The sequence below is a fragment of the Ptychodera flava genome, chromosome 6 (genome assembly GCF_041260155.1).
Source record: "Ptychodera flava strain L36383 chromosome 6, AS_Pfla_20210202, whole genome shotgun sequence".
Taxonomy (NCBI): domain Eukaryota; kingdom Metazoa; phylum Hemichordata; class Enteropneusta; family Ptychoderidae; genus Ptychodera; species Ptychodera flava.
The window spans coordinates 2,231,576-2,252,505 of record NC_091933.1 but is presented as its reverse complement, the minus strand read 5'-3'; the positions used below and the strand labels follow the sequence as shown (position 1 = coordinate 2,252,505).

The following is a 20,930-nucleotide window of genomic DNA, read 5'->3' as shown; positions in this document are numbered from 1 at the left end:
ACAGCGGCTGGCCCGTGCTGGTTACTGTAATAAATCGATTTACTGTAATAAATAAATAGGGTAGACTGTAACATGTAACAACCCAATCTAATCAGCCAGAAAGTCACCATCAACAAAAACATTTTCAAGCGACTGTGGCGACCGTTCTGCATTCGAACCAGCAGCTATGCATCATATAAACCAGCCTGTCTTCTACAGAAGTATATGTACGGGTCTGCAAAGCGACCCAAGTACTCTCGCCATTACCAGCCCTTTAATCACCGTATCATCGATTGGTGCCATGTGCTACATCATCCCTGTGTCAAGGACTCGACACTTAGTGTGACAGTAAGTCTATAATTCGTACGTATGTGAAATTCGTCATCACTCGATATAATGGTATTTTATAGTAATTGTGTTAGTCTGTAATTGTGTTATTTATTAGTCGTTAACTAGTTAAACATAATGCATTTTGTGTGCGAATGTTCATTCCGTATTTCTGACAGTTTTAAGTCGCAGTTGGTCAGAGGATTTTCGACCGTCTTGTGACACAATAGTTAAAACATCAACCAAAATGTTTTTTGTTTTGTTAAATCCGGTCGAATTTATTATGTAACAACCCGCGAATTTATTTTTCTAGATGGAAAGTCAGTGAGTATTACACTTATATTCGTAACGAAACCTTGCAAAGTTTCCGGTTATATATGGAACAACTTTCCAGACATTAGAATTCAAAGCCATGAAACCTCTTTAAAACTTAAACATCTTGGACTGTTTCGATCAAAAGCAACTTAAAATGCAACAAGATTAAATAAGAAAATTGACCTTACAACAGCAGTAAAAAAGAGAATTTTCACGACTGTAATACTCCATCAATGATGAATAATTTTGTCCAAAAATTTCAAAAAACCAGACGAAATGTCACCGATGGGGGCAATGGGAACTAAAAGTTGCGATGAGACATAATGTTCAAGATCAAGAAATTTTATCTAGGATCAATTTCCCTATTCGTGCGTATGGAACCATTTCGTTTTTCATTAATTCTTAAACGATGCCGCGATTACGGTTACCATGGTGAAGTTACGGTCTGATAATTGATTTCTTACAAAATTCGATCGCTTTATCGAGCTCAAGCATGGTAATATCGGCGTTTACTATGGACTGCGGATTGAATACACGTATATGGCATTTCATCAATAAACGTACTGTAACAAAAGTTTAAAATAATGACAGGCCATAATTAATTGCAGTTTGAGAAAATGAGTTAAGGCATGAAGATAGCATATTTATATTCAACAAATGCAACCGATTTTGCAAAGATTGGGTGGAAAGTCATGGCTATAGTTAAATAATAGTAATCAATCAAATCGTTAAAAGATTCGCTACACATTTAATCTTCACCAAATCTTAAAAAGATCCACCGTAATGTGTCTTACATCATTATAATAAATGAAGCAATTTTCAAGGCTTGCTTTCTATTACTTTCTTCCTGTTGCACAATGAAAGCGTTGTAAGAAATACTTCCAATACATCTAAAGAGATAGATCTTTAGATAGATAGATAGATAGACAGTTAGATAGATAGATAGATCTTTAGATAGATAGATAGATCTTTAGATAGATAGATAGATCTTTAGATAGATAGATAGATAGATAGATAGATAGATAGATAGATAGATAGATAGATAGATAGATAGATAGATAGATAGATAGATAGATAGATAGATAGATAGATAGATAGATAGATAGATAGATAGATAGATAGATAGATAGATAGATAGATAGATAGATAGATAGATAGATAGATAGATAGATAGATAGATAGATAGATAGATAGATAGATAGATAGATAGATACGATAGATACTATAGATAGATAGATAGATAGATAGATAGATAGATAGATAGATAGATAGATAGATAGATAGATAGATAGATAGATAGATGGATAGATGGATAGATAGATAGATAGATAGATAGATAGATAGATAGATAGATAGATAGATAGATAGATAGATAGATAGATAGATAGATAGATAGATAGATAGATAGATAGAAAATAGATAGATAGATAGATAGATAGATAGATAGATAGATAGATAGATAGATAGATAGATAGATGGAAAGATGGATAAATAGATGGATAGATGGATCGATAGATATTTATTTAGACGCGAGTCCAACAAAATGCGATAGGCCGATCGATACCTTCTAGTTACACCCATCTATATTCCAAAACTGCTAGCGGACATCAACTGGTAAAAACTCTATAAATGGCTGATTATTTTCCAATCAACTATCCTTATACATTAAAGGGAAATTATTGTATGGCTTCATTAAATGCATATTCTAGATTATTTACTCTTCGGATGAATCATTTGCGAGGTTCAAGAATTTAGATTGCCTGGGGAAAAGTACTGCTATATGAAAAATGGTCACTCTAAGATGTATATTTTAAAAGTCTACATCTGAATTTTAGATGTTCAGGACATTTTACACCGGCGGGCATTAACAAATATATAAGATTTATACTGAATTGCAGTTTCAGAGAGTATGTCAATACTACTTTGTTGACTTTGTAAGAATTACGAAGTCAAAATTTAGTCGTTTAGACTTTAAGTGACGCAAACGTGATCGCAAATGATTCGATTCGTTTTCGAGAATTTTCTGTTTTGTTTTTGTTTTTGTTTCAAAGGAAATCCAGTAGCCAATTGATCTTGTCAGAAGGAGCATCTATAGGCAAATCATTTCATGCTAAATTCACACTTAGACCAAAAGCCGCCTCATGGCCTAGGCCAAGATAGGAAAAAGTTTCGTCTGCGTTCACATTTGATTTAAATTTGCCACTTGGTCACTTATCGACTAAATGTTTGGGCGTCAAACGGGTCCAGGGCCGACATATACCGTCGGATAACTCTGAAGCCTGATCAAATACGAAGCGGCATGTTTCGATGTGTGGCCAAAAATTCAAACTCTCTAGGCCTAAAATATATTGAGCGAATGATAGTGAGCAATATTTATCAGCCCCTCAGTCTAATTGCAGTACCGTCTTTTTCTATCGGTGGCCTAATTACAAATATTCAGTGAGCAGGCCAATGCGCTAGCAATTAATACTATACCGGTGTGCAAGTATATTTTGCCCGATATAGTATACTATATTTGACGCACTGTGAACGGTTTTGTTCCAGTGTGATCCATACTTGATCAGTGACTTTCACAGTACTGCACAGAAAAAGGAAAACTCAACCCTGTAGTAACTGTTAAGTGATATTTCACGTATTGCAGTGCGGAACGGCAGCTCAATCTTGATCAAATACCAAACTCGATTTCAAAATAATCAATATTTTTCTCTGAGACTATAAATGCCCTACACACCTAATGTTGGAAAAGAGACGGAGCTTACGAAATGCTGTCTGGTGCGCATTGACATATCGATGGAAATAAAAGAGTTTTGGAAGTGACATATCTGTCTGGTTTCATGATTTCAAACGTGGAACTGTTTCTGTAGTTCTGACTTGCAAATCTGACTCAAACTATTTCTCTGTTGTTAAAATCTGTGGATAGAAGTTACACCAAATGCAATGAACTCAATCAATTTTGGATGAATAAATTGAGTCAATAATATCGTGTAGATTCCCAACTAAACTGAAAGTGAAATATGCTGAGTTTCTTCTATAAATCCGTCGGCCTAATGTCGATTTCGATGACACTAATACACACATTTTTAAAAGGTCAGCTCATGACTCAAAAATGTATATTATCAAACAATTCTAACATATCAAAAATCTTCTTGTTTACGCAGTAGTAGAGTGAGTTGTCATCATTAAAGGAATGGTGGACAACTGTGACGTCATCGCCTTTCCAAACATCTCAGCCTATGTTAGTGATAAGTAATATTCCTTTCTAAGTAAGTACTGAACCGTGGATGACGGTGATCAAAGTACAGTCACCATGCTTCGTCAAGATCATCCTTCATGCTGTAACTGATAGAGTTGTCGTCATGGTAATACCACAATGTCTCCATTACACAGGTAAAATGCATGCTTAAACTAACATAGTGATTGTCATGGAAATATCATCATGCGGATCGTGCACTACAATTAACAGAGCGTTCATTTCCGGGTCCTCGTTGTCATGGAAACACCAACATACCTCCTTCATACAGACCGCTTTTCTCCATCGAGACAAATGGACGATGTTGTTACAGTCGGACACAAGGGCGGGAGGTCGGGTAGCGTTCTCCAGGCCTCAGCACAAGTATGTGTTGCTACTGTTTATTTTATACATTTGAACACATCGGAGTATTATACAGCCGATAAAGATTTATACTACCAACCTAAAGTGTCTTGGTCTTATAGAACTGGTTTTCTGAAGATTTCTTGTTGAAGTAAAGTTGTTCTTTACTGCATGCACAGTGTCATGTATTTGTTGTGTGACAATCGTATGCTGTTGTATCATGCGTGTGATTACCTAATGCGCAAAAGCAAGCATGAGTCAGTTACTAGTCTGTGGATGCTGTCACCAGCTTGTCACCGCACAACAAACACCAGCAAGGTGTAAGCCTGTGTTATACCACGGTCCATCTATGGACCACTGGGAAAAGATGTCATTCCCCTAGGGTGGAGGAGGGCAGGGTTCTTTGTGCAACTGTTTGTTTTATTTTATTATTTTGACAGTGATATTTAAAATAAAGACAAGGAGAGGAGATAAGGACTTGAAGGTAATAAAGAAAATAGTCAGACAGCTTGGAATCGAATATTTTAAATATCACAGTCAAAATTAACAAAATAAAATAAAACGTTGCACAAAGAACCCCACCCTCCCCACCTCAGGGGACTGACATCTGTTCCCTCTGTATGGATTGAATTATACCCTTGTGCGTTTGTTGTTGATTTTGTCAATGTTTCAGGCTGTGTTCCATATGATTCCATAAAATAAATGTTTTAATCTCTGAAATTTTGGGTGTAATAATGGCAAATTTGGTAAAAACTATTGAGTTGTACATATTTGCATTTAGAGTCTTTATTGTTCAAGGTTTTACTTTTGTGTTATTTTAAGATGAAAATGTGGACATTTTTTTGTGAAAATTAAGCGAGGTAAATCCTTCTTTAATATTTGATTATTCTCAAACGCCAAAACTCAAAAATTCTTTCATGTGTTGCTCTCTGGCCTGATCTTGTATACAAGAATGTTTCACTGTCATGAGCGTCATTTGACCCAAACTCTTCTTCAATTTCAGTGGAGTCAGAGCGATCACCGTCACTGCCGATATGCAGTGATAGTGTCACTGCAGTAGCAGGGCAGCTGTATTAGCAGTGACATAATTTTGTCAATATGTTTTTGTTCAGTTTATACAACTGCGTTCTTGTTCAGACTCTCTGCAGCATGTTTAACTGTCCAGTATTCAGCTTGCTAACACAGCCTGTGTATGTGTACTGTGTATTTGTATCATTTACAATTAAATGGCTGTCAGTCTTGACTCTAATTTAATTATTACCCAATACATATTTATATATATACAGGCTGAATATTGTGTTTCAGCATGCTGTAGGAGACAGCAAGAATCTGTAGTTGATATACTGCAGAAAATTATTGAAAAATTATCAAAAGTTGCATCTCACATGTTTGGGTATTTTTTCCCAAAAAAATCATGTTTAGATTTTTTCCAGATGAAAGTCATTGAATGTGACAAAATTGTTCTAGATTTTGTTTACTTATTACTAATATTAGATGAATTGGATGACATTAACATGTTATTCAATTTTCATTGAATTGGAACTAAAAAAAAATTCAGGTGCTTCCTATAGGTAGAGCAAAACTTTCAAGTCCCTCCCTCAACTACCCGAAAATTTTAAGATCCCCTTGAATGCCTACAGCCCCCCTCCCTGCCCCCAAACCACAGGCGTGATGTTTTCTGGGTAGTTTCTAAAAGTGTAGTTTATGCTACGTTCCGATGTTCTCTTCCGTAGCCTAATCACGTGATTAGGCTACGGAAGAGAACGTCGGAACGTAGCATAAACTACACTTTTAGAAACTACCAGGAAAACATCACGCCTGTGCCCCAAACCACCACCACCACCACCGTTTTCTGTGAACGCAGCCATAATCCGGTGATAATGTAGTGACAGTGTTCACAGATAAGTATCTTACCCCTGCTTGCTTTGGCATACTAGGCAATCAAATACACCAGATAATGACGCAACATGGGGATTAAACTGCATGTGAGATTGTTTTAATACATGACACAGTGAAGGAGCAAAAGAAACCGTTACAAAACTTGTGCTAAGATGAGACCAAGACAACCAAGGTTGATACTATAAATCTTTATTGGCAATAATATCACAGTCAAATGTATTAAAATAAACAATAAAAACAAGAACCCTGTGCTGAGACCAAGACACCTCCACCCTGCCCTAACCCCTAGAGAAGCACATATCAAATATTCTCAGTGATCAGAGACACGCTTTCCGGTGTTGCTACAATGTGCGCCCTCTACATGCATTCTCAATAATCTACCAGCAGATTAACAATTAACTGCTGCTTTTTGAGAGTGTTGTTTGTACACAGCATTACCACTGAGTAAGGGCCTGCTTTGACAATCATTATGCCTTTACTTGCTTGCTAATATTTAAACAGAAGCTGGTCCAAAAGACTTATCTAAGAGCCTACTCATAAAAAAATGAAATGTGCTCCTTAAAGCAATGAAGGCATTCCATTCAGTAATGAAATGTATTGGGTTTGATATGTGATGTTAAACCACAAGTTCAATCTCTAAATGTGGATTATTTTATTGCAATCACAAATATAGCTTGATGATATTGTCGAATTAAAAAAACCCTAGGGTCTCACAACAAATTTGCAATCACATTATCTAAATCAAAAGAAATGATAATATCAACTCTGCCATAGGAAATCACAATTTCCTTGATTTTGAATATCTATTCTCTCAATTGTGTTCGTTCCTCTTTCATGTTTAGAAAGTATATATTTGTTAAGTCTGCATTTCATTTCATCTTTCTTACCAGAGGACAATTTTCTCACAGTGAATGGACACCAACAGCTTATACTGTAGGCAAAGCAGTTTTATTCATTAATACATAAAACACCGTGTGTTGTACACTTAGGCAACACAAATAGATTTACAACATAGACTATTGCCAAAGTTTTAAATATACGCTGTTAATTAACGAAACTTTTAATACTTTTTTGGTGCAGCAAATCTTAAAGAGCCAGTAGCTGTAACTTCTGCTGATTTTTTAACTATTTCTGTTTTGTTTGTCAATTGAAAGTTCTTGTTCTACTCCTCAAAGCATGTTGGAATGTCAACTACAATCAGCTTGTCACAATATGGCATTTGTTCATAGAATAAACTAGATATATCTTCTTTATTTGAATTTATTTAAGGAAAAATACATGTCCCTCTTGAAACAATACAAAACATGAGTACACATTAAACCCAAGACGAGCTTGTTGGCCACGGATCACTGGAAGATACTTCATAGAGCATGCGCAATTCTGCCGCAAAGCCGGATCCCTTTTTTTACGACAACGATCAATGATGGTGATGTGGTAGATTTATAACACTGCGACAAAAATGGGATTGTAAAAGCGAACAAAAATATATCTTTACAGTTTTAAAGTGTTTTGACCTCATTTGACCGAGTTGTTTCCCATCGCTGACGACTTGACAAAGGCATTGTTGTGAAAAAAGTGAAGTTTTATATGCTATGTTATAAATAAGACGACTTTCTCCTAACCCTAAATGCATTGTAGCCTATAAAAACTTGCGTTATTCGTTGATTCAGTGTTCATACTTGGCAAAAAATATTGTTTCTGGCCACTACTTCTTCCAATAGGACGATGACGCGCATCTTTTACCATTTTTAGTTCCGGTTGGTCAGTTTGCTTTCCAAGCACATAGTTCATAGTCAATTTTAATGTGTTGTGTCAAATTCTTGTTGCTTGAATGTTAGTTGGGAAAATAGCTTTGTATACAGCTCATGATCTTGCGTGTTCAATACTTCATTTCGTCCATCGTCCATCTGTGCTCCACAGAAACAGAGACAGGACTGCCGCGAAGGCTTTCAAGTGATGCACGGTAAACAGAAGATACTCTTTCATGACCACTGGTGTTTGATGTGAAAGGCGTGTTCGTCTAATTATAGGATGATTATTGAAAAGTGAATAAAACCTTACACAGTATATATGAGCGATTGTTTATGTATGTTAATAATGATGTTTATGGATCCCCAGTTTATAAAGTATGATCAAAATTATCTGGGATGCTGTAAGCGCTTATAGGTCGGGTTCATTTCCTACGTTCTTAATATCTAGCACCTATGGCGATCATCTGAACGAAAATCCCTGGTGATAAGAGATGTTAGGAACGAAGAGAATATTTACGACATACTTTCACGGCCTTAACAATTAATATGTCTGGTGAAATGTGATGAATAGGTCTGTTCTCGAAAGACTACTTCACCATAATGTACATCATTGCAGGTGTATTGATTAGAGTGTATTGTGAAAGTTCAGTCAATCATACCATGGCGTCTAACCAACCAACACTGAATCGGTGTCCTTCAATGTATAACTTGACCGTGTTCATCCAAATTTTTGCTGCATTGCCATCGAATAGTGTCTTTTGCTGGAAAAAAATCAGTTGTCGTAGTACTCATAAAGGTAGAAACAAACAAAACACAAATGGAAAACAAAATCTGTAAGACTTTTCAAAACGCTAACACAGGGTGGTAATCAAAGTGTTCCCAAGAACGCACTTTTTTGAAAGGAAAGTTACATTTGTCCACAAACAAAACTTTGACAGTAAAGTGTCCACCATCAACATAAAGTGTCATTTCTACATAACCGTAAATAAGTAAAACAACAGAGTGAAAACAGAGTGAAATTAACATAATGTCAACGATGCAATTTAACTTTAAAAAATGAGTTCAAGGCCCATCCTTTACCGTCGTCTCACTGGACAAGCATGTACCTTGTGTGATCGAATTGGAACAATTGCGCCCTCTTACGTGGACCCACACAGATGTTGTGTTTTTTTTCACTTGACTCATGGGTATACTAGATGATTTCATTCCTGATTAATTTGTCAGGATTCACATGTAGAAGAGCTCAACAAGTATGACAGCTTTAAAAGCATTGAAGAGAAAATAAAAGAAGTAAGGAACAGTTGCAACAGAAGTGCGTAAATAAACGACAATAGCCATCAGCAAATAGAGTTAATGTCAGGGTTATAAAGCTTTTAGTTTTCTCTTCAACAAATATGAAATGAATGTTAAAAACCACCCACATTTGTCTTATCATACTCTTGCGTTAATTTTCTGCAAAGAGCATATTCTAAGCACCTATAATTTCTATACGGCCACACCAGCAATACAGAATCGAGAGAAATTGACAATTTTGGGAAAAGTTTGATTTATTCTTCTAAAAACATATTGAAATAAAGCGATAGCAATTCAAGCCTGAAAGCCATGGAATACGGAGAAGATAATTTTTGGGGAGGAGTATGTACCAAAAACAACACTCCTGATGTTAAAGCGCCATCTATAGTTTAGTTGCAGGAGATATTTGAAGAGCTGAAATACGCATGTGTTGATCAAGTCAAATTAGCATTTAAGGACATCAAATTTATGTAACTTTAATTCAGGGAAGGGACTGGAATTTATATGTACTGTAAATGTACCTTTGGTTAGGGGCTTTGTCAGAGTGATGTGCTCAAACTTTTTATTTGGTTATTTTATTTATTTATTTTGCACAACATGACACTAAAATAACCAGCAAAAATAACAAATCGTCGTGCATGGATTACAGAAAAGTCTGAAGACATATTTCCACTGTGGTCCCAATTCACAAAAGACCAACAGACAAAAGAAAAAACAATCACGATGTAAACAATTGGACAACAAACAATAAAAACACTTCAAAAAGATCTGTGAAAAGGAATAAAAAACTCCTAAAAGTCACAATAAACACGATTGGAACTAATTTGGGATGATTGGATAATGAAGTAAGGTCGTTCTCACCTGCTCATCTACTTTTTTTTTAAGTTACACACTTGTTTTTATGAGTAATTTGTAATATTGCAACATTCAGCTATATGGCACCTAACACTTTTGAGAAATTTGAAAAATATGAAGATCAAATTATCCCAAATTAGTTCCGATCGTTTTAAATTCAAACTTTTAATGAAATCTCTTCTTAGATGTCTATGCCCAAGCTGCTATTTCCTAGCATAGGGTCAAATGATAAGAGAATTTGCAGGGCCGTGTTTCGAATAGCTAGGCTTACATTGTGATTGCATCGTATGTAATGATTGGTTGACAACCAGTTTGGCAACACATTTACGTCATCAATAACACATGTCATCAATAAAATCCACTACATACTATAGTGATGAAATGCCCGAAACAAATTCGGAACAAAATTTCCCTTGTAGATTATGATATTGCAAACAACACTTAGCAGACATCAACATCTGCAGTGATCATATTGTCTTCATAAGTTTTCCCTACAGGAAAATAGTGTTTGATTTTGTCAAGGCAAGCATGAGCTCTTTCTGTGACTACATGTATTTATGACTCCTTGCCAAGCACAGTATTGTACGATCATAAACAGCAAAGCATTGTGGGAATTCTGTATTTACCATACATATATTCATATTACCATACTCCCTTTCCTATCAGGGACGCTGAATAATCAATGAGAGGTCTATCACCCCTCCCCTAATAAATTTATAGAAGTAATAATATTTAAAAACTACGGCTCAGATCTCTTGAAATATTTTTTAATAAAAAAGGTTAACTTTGCATTGTTCTATTGTCTAATTTTTGTTAGTCAACCAGTATCCCGCAAAATTAACGTGAAATGATGAGATTGATGGATGCGATGATCTGTGATCAAAGTAACAAATAATCCGTGACATTATTCACCTGAAAATCAAAGAATTGCCATTGAAATTTAAGCGAATTTAAATAATCAATCAGTTCACATGATCATGATATTCAAAATGAACCAAACTTCTTTCTTAACAATGAATAAATTTAGGAGTAGCACATTTTACAAAGTAACTTTATCACCCAACCCTATTTTTCATTTGATGCGTGAAATGGTTTGCAAAACGATGTCACAGGTTCAAACATAAAAAGTGAAAGCTTCTGCAAAATGTTGCTTTCGCAATATTGCTTTTTACAGTGTGTGACTTTTAAAATGCATTTCTTGTCCTTATTGTGCTTGCCTGTGTCTCCCACCCATATCTTCCCACGTATTTCACTTCCCTGTGGGATGAAGCATACTTATTCAGTCTCCTTGCGTTTATGTGAATGTTTTATGCCAGACAGACATTAAAGTGCTGCTGAGCATTGTGGGTTCAGTAAACCAAGGCAGGAAACAAAACATCTAAAATATCAATTCTGCTTCTGGTTTGACAGTAGAATAGGACACTGTGGTTGATTGGATAATGTATCGATTAAGGTAGCTAGATATACCTTATAGACACTTTCAGAGTTTTATTTTTTCTCAGTTATTGAAGCCCCGAACCCCAATAAAGAATATATTTTCTGAAAGCCCTGATATTGGGAAATCCGACTGTGCACAGTATACAATCATTGTTTGCATAATAGTCACGTGACAAGCGTTTCAGAAAAATTGCTGCACTATTTCGGGTTGAAATTTATGCATTGACAAGCCTTAGCAATACCCTTAACTTCAAATCCGTGTCAGTGAATTTTTCTTCGAGTCTCCATTTAATTATATGCCGCGACAATTACAATTCCTTGAAAAGCACCTAAGTCTAAAACCTTTAATAGTGCATAACAAAAAGCGAAAGCAAATAAAGGAAATCCCAGACACGGATTTGAAGGGTATAACCAAAGCTTGTCAATGCACAGATTTCAACCGGAAATCGTGCAGTGTGAAGACCGATTTTTGGAAGGTTCAGCGAAACGCTTGTCACGTGACTACTATGCAAATAATGACTATGTACTGTACACGGTCGGATTTCCCAATATCAGGGCTTTCAGAAAATATATACTTTATTGGGGGTTGAGACTTCTATAACTGAGAAACAATAGAAATCTGAAAGTGTCTATAAGGTATCTAGCTATACCTTAACTTCATCTCGAATACATTGAGTGAAGGAGACTAAGAATGAGGCAATCGCACGTCATAACATTGGCATCATATTTTTATTTACTTGATGTTTTATTAATTTTCATAATTTCATGTAGGCCATGAACTAGTCGTTGGTTGGAATGAGATAAATCCTTAGACAAATCCTTACGTAAAAGACAAAGGGTGAAATTCCCGAAGTTATCTTTCTAATGCTTACAGGGGCTTCGCCGTGTGACCACGGCGCATGGATTTGGACAGCCCTCAAAATGAATTCATGTTATGAAACAGTATGCGTCTAGAAATTGAATGACTTAAACTTTTGCGCAAACTTTGCTCAATGAAACTTTCATAAATACTCTTACCAAATCAAGAATAAAACCAGAGGTCAGAAGTTTGGTACTAAACAAACAACTAACTAACCATGATAGAGAAGAACTTTACCTATTCCAAGAGCCTCAAAATGAAGCTTAAAAGAATTGTAAAAACTTGAAAGTCCGAATAATTGTCCTCGATGCGTATATTCTCTCTTAATGTACACTTGGTTCGTTCAGATTTGGAAAGAGGTTCTGTCATGTCGTACCTCAAAACTCGCTGCAATTTTTTGAAAGTCCATGGGCACTCGCGTTCCATCACGAAGTGTCTTGAAGACTACCTGAATTCGTGCCAAAAATATGAAAATTAGCCATTATTCATTTTATCATCGGTTTCAAGCATATGCGCCGGACCCAGCTACAAAAAGCTGCTTGTTAAAACGGAATTTTTTTCACGTATTTAGGATATTAAAAAATCAAAACAAACGATGTACACTGTGCTCGTTTCTGTTTAGCTATGTTACACAAGAGTAAAATGTACTATGGGTCGGATTTCCCGAAAACCATTATCTCTATTCTTTCCAAACATTTATGAAGGTAAAGCATACTCTTTTCTAAGTTAACTTGTTATGTTGAACAAAATCTTTTTGATGAAACAATTATTATTGTCCTTTACATTCAAACTGGAAAATCATTCGACCTAAGGCACAGATGTTACATTAGGAAGGGTCACAAGGTCAAGGCGCAATGATGCAGGATCCAATTGAAGTCGTCGGCACAGGTTGCTATTTAATAATCACGAGAGAGTGAAATGAAAGACATGGATTGATCAAATTTCACACATTATTCGTCAGATGGGTCGTAAAAGCATTCAAACTAAGAAGTGAACAAGGAATGTGTCCACAAAAGAGTGATATAGTTTCATAAAGAATACACAGACTCTGACACAGCCCCTGCATAGCTACTCACACAGTCCACAAGAATACACTACTTGATATATCAGAATACCACATTAGCATATGCTGTTGCAACAGACATTAACCGCCTGGTGTTTCAAAGACTAGCTGGCATACTACATGTAAACTGTTTTGCATAAATAATTATTAGAAAAGTTCAGTATTTGTATAACGGTGAATAAATATACTGAGTGATTGTGCTCTCAGTTGCCGGTATACATTGATACATAGGGTACGTACATGTATATGATACAAGGCCCCAGATTGTATAAAGAGAAGTCCAAGAGACACCAATCCCAGGGCCCCGGCAGCTAAATACATCAATTAGCATGTTCGTCGAGAACATACCGAGTCCAAAGAAGACATGCCATCACATCTGCTCGCTTCAGAACAATATTATTGAATAGCTACTGTGCAGTGTTTATTTCGGTGCGATGTTTTCCTATGGCCGCCTTTAATGACGAGCAGCAAGATACCAACAGCAATACATGTAATTGGTACGGCTTCAAGTATAGAACGTATACGATTATAACGTGACAATAGAACGAACTCTCGTATATAACGTGACCGTGAGTGACCCTGACTACAGTATCATCTCTTGAGGAGTAATTCCACATCCTGCCTGTACAAGTATGTGTCGCTGTAGGCGAAATGGTGTCACGACCTTATGTTGGCATAGGTCAACTTTGTAGATATATTAGGTCGACCTAGTTGCCAAACGAATCATGTACGTGTGGTCTGGCAACAGGTTTGGTTTTAGCGGATGTGACGGATAAAATCACTCTTGTCCAAATCCTTTTAGAATGTCTTAATCAAAGTTCACAACAATCTTACAAAGATGTCGGTTATTACCTACATGGGGGGGGGGGGCTGAGGAAAAATTTATTACTCTTCTAATTATTAATTTTCATAACGACATTTTAACAGAGCTCCATTGTTTCAAATGTTTGATAGGATTGTGTTCTGAGGTCAGTAAGGATGATATTTATTAAGAAGTAATAAAATCAGCAGTTCAGTTTTATACCTGTAGAATTGCCATGCATTATCAAATAAACGAGAAGTGGTCGAATATTTTTTCCTCGTCTGACAATCACGTTTGCTTCATTTTGAGTCGGCTTTTGTACTGATAAGAAGTTCTAAATCCCTTTTACCATGGTAATTGTCATCTTTATCCCGAAGAATTGCCTTTTCCATCAGAGTTGTGCCATTTTATGTCTAGCTTGGTCCAAACACACCAAACCCTCCCACTCTTGTCAATCATCGCTGTCGTCAGACCTTGTGGTCACTTTGCGGAGTGTCACGTGATCATCAGTAGATGCAGCGATGTTTCCTCGATGCGAGACTTCAAGTTTTCATTACAGAGCTAGTCAGTAATGTTGACAGATAATTAGGGGCTCAATTTAGGATTATACAGCTTCAAGTCAGCAGGCTAGATTCTAAAACCATGACAGGGTTTACAAGATGTGGAGATGAAGCCGTTATCGAGAACAAAATTGATATAAGAGTATCAATTTATGATGGTGTACAACCTCTCCACAGTGTTGTCATGATTAAACTCAAAACTTACTTTTCAGTCATTATACCAACCTTGTGAAGAGCTTCTAGGCAAGTCTATAACGCCTTTTGAGGATGATAGTGGGAAAAATGTAAACGAGATACTTGTATTTGAGCATCCAGCTCATATGTAGCTTCCAAGTGTTTCTACTGAAAAAAACACATGGAAAGTTCACAAACAGATGCTGAATACATAGGTTGGATTTCCATGCAGACATGGTATACCATAGATAGGCTTTCTGACAAGTTAAAGCGGTTTACTGAAAACTTATACGGCGGAAGACCCCAGTGTGATTTAAAAGGAAATGTGATCAAAGTTTTTTATACAATTTTTAATGCCAATTAATTGTCGAAACCATACGTCACTATTTGGCCGAGTATCAAAATGTAATCCGCAAACATGAGTAAAACAACAACTCTTTCAAGTGCGTTTTAACGTCTAGTTTCGTACGAAAAGCGTTTTGTGTGGGCAAGAGTTGAATAGGATAACAATACTATTTATGCTGACATTAAATTTGATGCACTATTTTAAATCAGGAAAGTAACATGGCATAAATCTAATGAACTCATTGAAGTTGTTAAATTGTCAACACCTCTGACCTAGTTTTTCTTGTTAATTCCACGGTTATGTAAGTGTTTCTTTGAAGAACGGAAAGTTATTTTGAAGTCCCTCTTTCATGCATTTCCCCTATACTTAGGTTTGTGAGCACACAGCAAGGAGCGGAAACGGACGCGCTGGTGTGGAGAGATACCGCTGTATATGGTATGGCTACAGCATGGAAATTTAACTCGCTTTTCTTTCAGAGGATGTTCGAGGAAGTTGGAAATGAGAAAGCGAGGCCCCATCGCTCTTCGTGTTCTATACGAAACCCACTTGGGGAGTGCCCCTATCAGTCTGTCTAAACGTTGACATCATTGGTAAGTGAACACGGCTCACTCACCAGTCGGAATTTCAAACGGCATTATAAATATTCATAGATCGATTACAGCTGACAGCCGGGTGAAGAAGAAGCAGACAGGCGGCGAGGGCAAACCACCCCAAATTCGACAGCACGCCTAGAAATGGGTGAAAACCATGAGGAGGGGGTTACAGATGAGTTCGAAATTGATGCTGGCAGAAACACTTTAACTGCTTTGGGCGGTTCCACGATGTCCTACTGCGAATTACAGCAGGAAGAGTGTGACATTTCCACAGACAAGTGTAGCACAGAATGGACGTCCGAAGAAGAACAAGCCGACGTAAGTTTTGATGTTGACGATATCATTAGAGAAATCAGAAAATCGTATGACATTGACGAGGGAGTTGAGGACAATAGCGATGAGACTGCAGAATTCACAAAAGTTGTCCTCGACGACGACGACGACGACGACGATTCTGCTGAGGTAGCTGAAAGTCGTAAGTGTCATGTTCCGGCTGATGCTGGTGGTGAGAGTATGTCGTCTCTGTCAGACGACGATTCTTGGAGTGATGTGGAGTGCAACGACGACTTCGCTTGGGACGATTATATTCCACTTTCTACTTTATCTGACGACACTGATGCTTTGGAAATGCTCACAGAGGAAGTAAAGCAAGATGATGAACACTATCAAACTGTCAAGTTGGGAGAAAAACTCTATCATATCGACCTTAATGTTGTGAAACAATATAAGGGCATAATTTCGTATGGTGGAACTTTGGAAACAGATAACACCGCCATATTTACGATTTCAGGACATGATCTACCACAGCGCCAGAAAAAATCACCACATTATGTGTACACTATGGAGAACTTATTTCTTCATGCTATAATTACTGTAGATATTCTATCAACTGCTGGTTACATACTTGTTTATTTCTGTGGGCGTTCACGGAAAACACTACCACCGGTTTGGTGGCTGAAGAAAATGTATGCGATCTTAGACAAAAGGCTGCGCAAGAGTGTCTCTAAAATTTACGTAGTTCACCCGTCGTTCTGGATGAAGGCGGCTCTCAAAGTCGTTCAACCGTTCATGAACAGCAAACTTATCCATAAAATTCAAATGGTGCAAAGTTTGGCCGAACTCAAGAAGCTGGTACCGATGGAGTTCATGTACACCCCTGAAGAGGCTATCACCCTGGACGGCGAAATCAATAAGGGAAGCACAAATCAACAGAACTCGTCATGATTTTTTTTTCAAAATATGACAAGGAAACCAATCATCCATTCCATGGCTGAAACTGTGTTTAAAATTGTAATGCAATTACTAAACCTTGTTATTTTATCTTAGTCAGCATTTATTTATTCATGAAAGCGGTATCATGCCATACAAATGACCAAAGCTGTCTAGGATCCAGTGTGGTACTGATCTAAGATACGCATTCACTGAATACCAAAGATTGTTAGCTGCTGTAGTATATCAAGTGAACGCTGACTAGAAGGCAAGACACGCCCTAAGGGTCTTTTGCGGCCAAAGTTTCGATTAAATGTGAGACTGTTTTGCGACATTTTACGATGGTCTGAGTGTGTCGCTATCGTCCACTTTTTAGAGGTGCCAGTAATGACAGGGACGAGTGTGACACAGGTTTGTCAACATAACAAAGGTGGGCCTTTGCCCGGGGGTCTGCTTTGGGAACACTGATCACGTGACTCATAAATTAAGTAAATCTCTGACGCTGGCGTTCACGAGTTGTGACAAATTTAGCTGTATGATATACTATGATATTATGACTATAATTAGACCTTCGTGGCTTTTTACACTGAAATTTCAACTACTTTTGAAATCTTGAATAGGAAGTTACCTATGTGCCAAACCAATTTCAGTGACAAAGAATGATATTCGTATGTTAAGAATATCGGTTTCATTACTGTATTAAACGAATAAATATATTATTTGCAAAAGAAATCGTCCTTTGACCATTAATATTTATCATTTTATTCAGCCATTAAGCACTGATCCATTCACATGACACAGTTGGTTGTTTTTATTGTATGTTTCACATCCTCTTCACCATTATGATTGCCTTTTGATAAAATAAGACTGCCAACTCTATTTATATCGTAGTTTCTCTGTCGTTAAACTATGCGCACAAGGCACAGTTTGTGTTAATTAAGAAACAAGCCCAAGCCTTCTGTTCGTCTTTTCCCTTCAAACTGCCGCAGAACTTGCCGTCTGCATAGTTGTGTCCATGTTGACTGACTGATTCACTTTTCAAGTATGACACCTCAACCTTCATATCATCTTACAACCTCGGGCAAACAAAAATTCCTCATCGTATTATCTAGCAATGTCAGCAGAAAGCACGGTTTAAAGGCAAATTATGTCGTACACATTGGCCCTAGATATTTTACTGGCGTAGAAATACTTCACTTCCGATGTTTACTGAAAGAAGAAGCCATAAATTTTAAAACGAGCCAACGTTTCATCAATACTGACATCGTCAACTCTACCAGATGGCCCCATGTGGTCTCCATGGAGCGAATGGTACGACTCTTGGTACAAGATTGATGTATGTGCCCCGGTAGTTGGCGAAAGATCATAAGATCATGTCACATCCTCCATAATATCAATATCTACGGCAGCATCGTATTTCTGTCAGTGAATTCTCATCCTACACATACACTCTCGATCATAAACATAGGTTTGGACGAACTGAGTTCGTTTGCGCTTGTGAAAGTGGAAGTGCAAACAACATTTACAAATTAAAGTTGCCGTCCTGCACTCGTTTACTGGAGATACCAAGCATTGATTCATGTCATTACTGCAGACTATAAACATTCGAACTGGTTTATGTTATATGACCTATGACCTCTGTCAGAATACCAGAAGCTCAGGATTACGCCAAGCTAGCATTCTGTCCTGTCATGATGTTTTACGAGAAACAAAAACTTTGAATGGGATATTCAGCCGGAGTTATATAACCGGTCAGCGAATACCAGCATTCGACATATAGTTCTTATTGTAGAAGTCAATAGGTCTTGCGTTAATAGCTAAGGTGAACTGGAATATTTGGTACCGCACAATCATAAAACGGCTTTCAGTCTAACGTTATCTGTGGATTTCACTGGTTTAGATGCCATGGAGACAGAGTGCAACCAGTCTTCAATGGAACATACGGACGATCTCATTGGATGCGGCATGGCACTAACGGATTTGACCAGCAGAAGGAATTTCCTAAATTAGAATTGCATTGTTGAGGTGCAAGTTACGTAGCGGCAAGAAACATCGGCTTTGTATATTGAAGTCTAGGCTCTCTATCACATAGAGAGACTATGAAAACACTGAAAATTGCGAAACTTGCAACAAACTTCATGAATTCCAAGAGTCTTATTTTTTCTTCCATAATTCGTCGCACTGACGGGCAGAGTATTCAAAAGTTAGATGCAGGAAAAAACCTGCAAAATCTCCGATTTTCTCAGAAAAATGTTCAACGTTAACTTTCTCCTAAACACAAACGGTTATTCACTAATTTCAGTCCAACTTCTGAACAGATCCCATGATATGGTATTGTACCGTTGTCAATGTGACTCAAAGAGGTTTTGGCGGGATTTCTCCAAATGATGTAATTAGCCAAAATCCCTGATCTCATATTTCCAAGCTTGAAAGTGACAAAAATGTGTGAGACAGATAAGGTTTTAGGTATTAATGTTAATGAAAATTGGTTATACAAGAGCGCAATGTCATCGTATTAGCTCGACCACTCAATGAAAGTTGTTGACAAACTAAACGATGAAGTCTAAGATCATAGACATGTGTCATCATATTTGGTATAATGTAGACAACGCTAAATTTGGAACTTTTTATTGGTTATGAAGATAAAATAATAATTAAGATCGGGAAAGTTGGCTTGGATTTCTATTTCCTATTTTTATCATATGTATACGTAGGGAGAGAGGGGGTGCCATGAAAATGTCAATAGTGGCATATACCGTTTTTAAGGTCTATGATATATAGCAGTATATCATTTTGGTAAACAATTGTTATCGTTCTTTTAAAAACCGTTTAGACAATGACATTTCTCGTGGCAATGTGATGACGAAGACACGCGTCGTTGCACACGGAATTTCCGAAAATAGACGGAATTTTACCTTCCTTTCATTGTCAATGGCATGTTCGTCATTGCCTTGCAAGTCAGGAAGCACCGTACGTGTCCCCATTGTTTTAAAAGGAAGCACTAAGCCTTTCTTCTCCCGTCTCGCTATAAATAGTGATACTATAGTTGTTCACTTTCTATGGTTTTTAAGTTCCTGTGACCTTTATAGCAACAAGGTCAAGGTCAAATCCTTATCCTTATCCCATCAGCATGTGATGGAACCACGTAACTTGCGTCTTTTAGAATCATCAACCCAGGAATAAACGGCCATTTATCGAAATCGTCGTAAATTTTACAAATTGGCTAAGAAGGTTTCCCTTGAAACGTAAGTATTTGATTAACTCTGGCCTTCCGTGGAAAAGATCACTTTTCCTACGAGAACTGCGCATCCTTCTATGATCTTTAAATTTACCCACTATCAAATGAACACTCCAATAATCAATCTAACACGTGTAAAATGTTTGGAGTAAGGTGTTCTGTCAGAATTCTCAATAAATAAGCTGATCGTTTTATCTCTTCGCTTAAATTTTTACTATAACTATCGAAAAAATCTGAGCGCCACAGCAGTTCCTCTGTTCAAAGGGTGTAATAATGACCAGTTACCTATATTTAGATAATACATTACAAAATAAATTCAATCTGAATTGATTCGACCCAAATCGATATTTTAGATAGCGGTCACAATGATGGAGAAGTAATGAGAGGACTCAGAGTTAAAAACTTGTATATTCTGTCATGTCCCTTTCCAAAGTATCTTGTCATGTCCCTTTCCAAAGTATCTTGTCATGTCCCTTTCCAAAGTATCTTGTCATGTCCCTTTCCAAAAGTATCTTGTTATGTCCCTTTCCAAAGTATCTTGTTATGTCCCTTTCCAAAGTATCTTCAAGTTGTCATGTCCCTTTCCAAAGTATCTTGTCATGTCCCTTTCCAAAGTATCTTGTCATGTCCCTTTCCAA

At 37.1% G+C, this 20,930-nt stretch overlaps 1 protein-coding gene across 1 annotated transcript; it reads left to right on the top strand.

Moving 5' to 3' along the window:
* The first annotated feature begins 15,618 nt into the window (after positions 1 to 15,618).
* On the top strand, positions 15,619 to 17,786 carry LOC139134580 (protein prune homolog 2-like). The gene has a single exon (XM_070701489.1). It carries the CDS (start codon positions 15,987 to 15,989, stop codon positions 17,067 to 17,069), a length of 1,083 nt encoding a protein of 360 aa, XP_070557590.1. The 5' UTR covers positions 15,619 to 15,986; the 3' UTR covers positions 17,070 to 17,786.
* The last annotated feature ends 3,144 nt before the right edge of the window (positions 17,787 to 20,930 follow it).

Excerpts from the sequence above, each read along its gene's own strand:
- LOC139134580 (XM_070701489.1), top strand. The coding sequence starts at position 15,987 with ATGGGTGAAAACCATGAGGAGGGGGTTACAGATGAGTTCGAAATTGAT.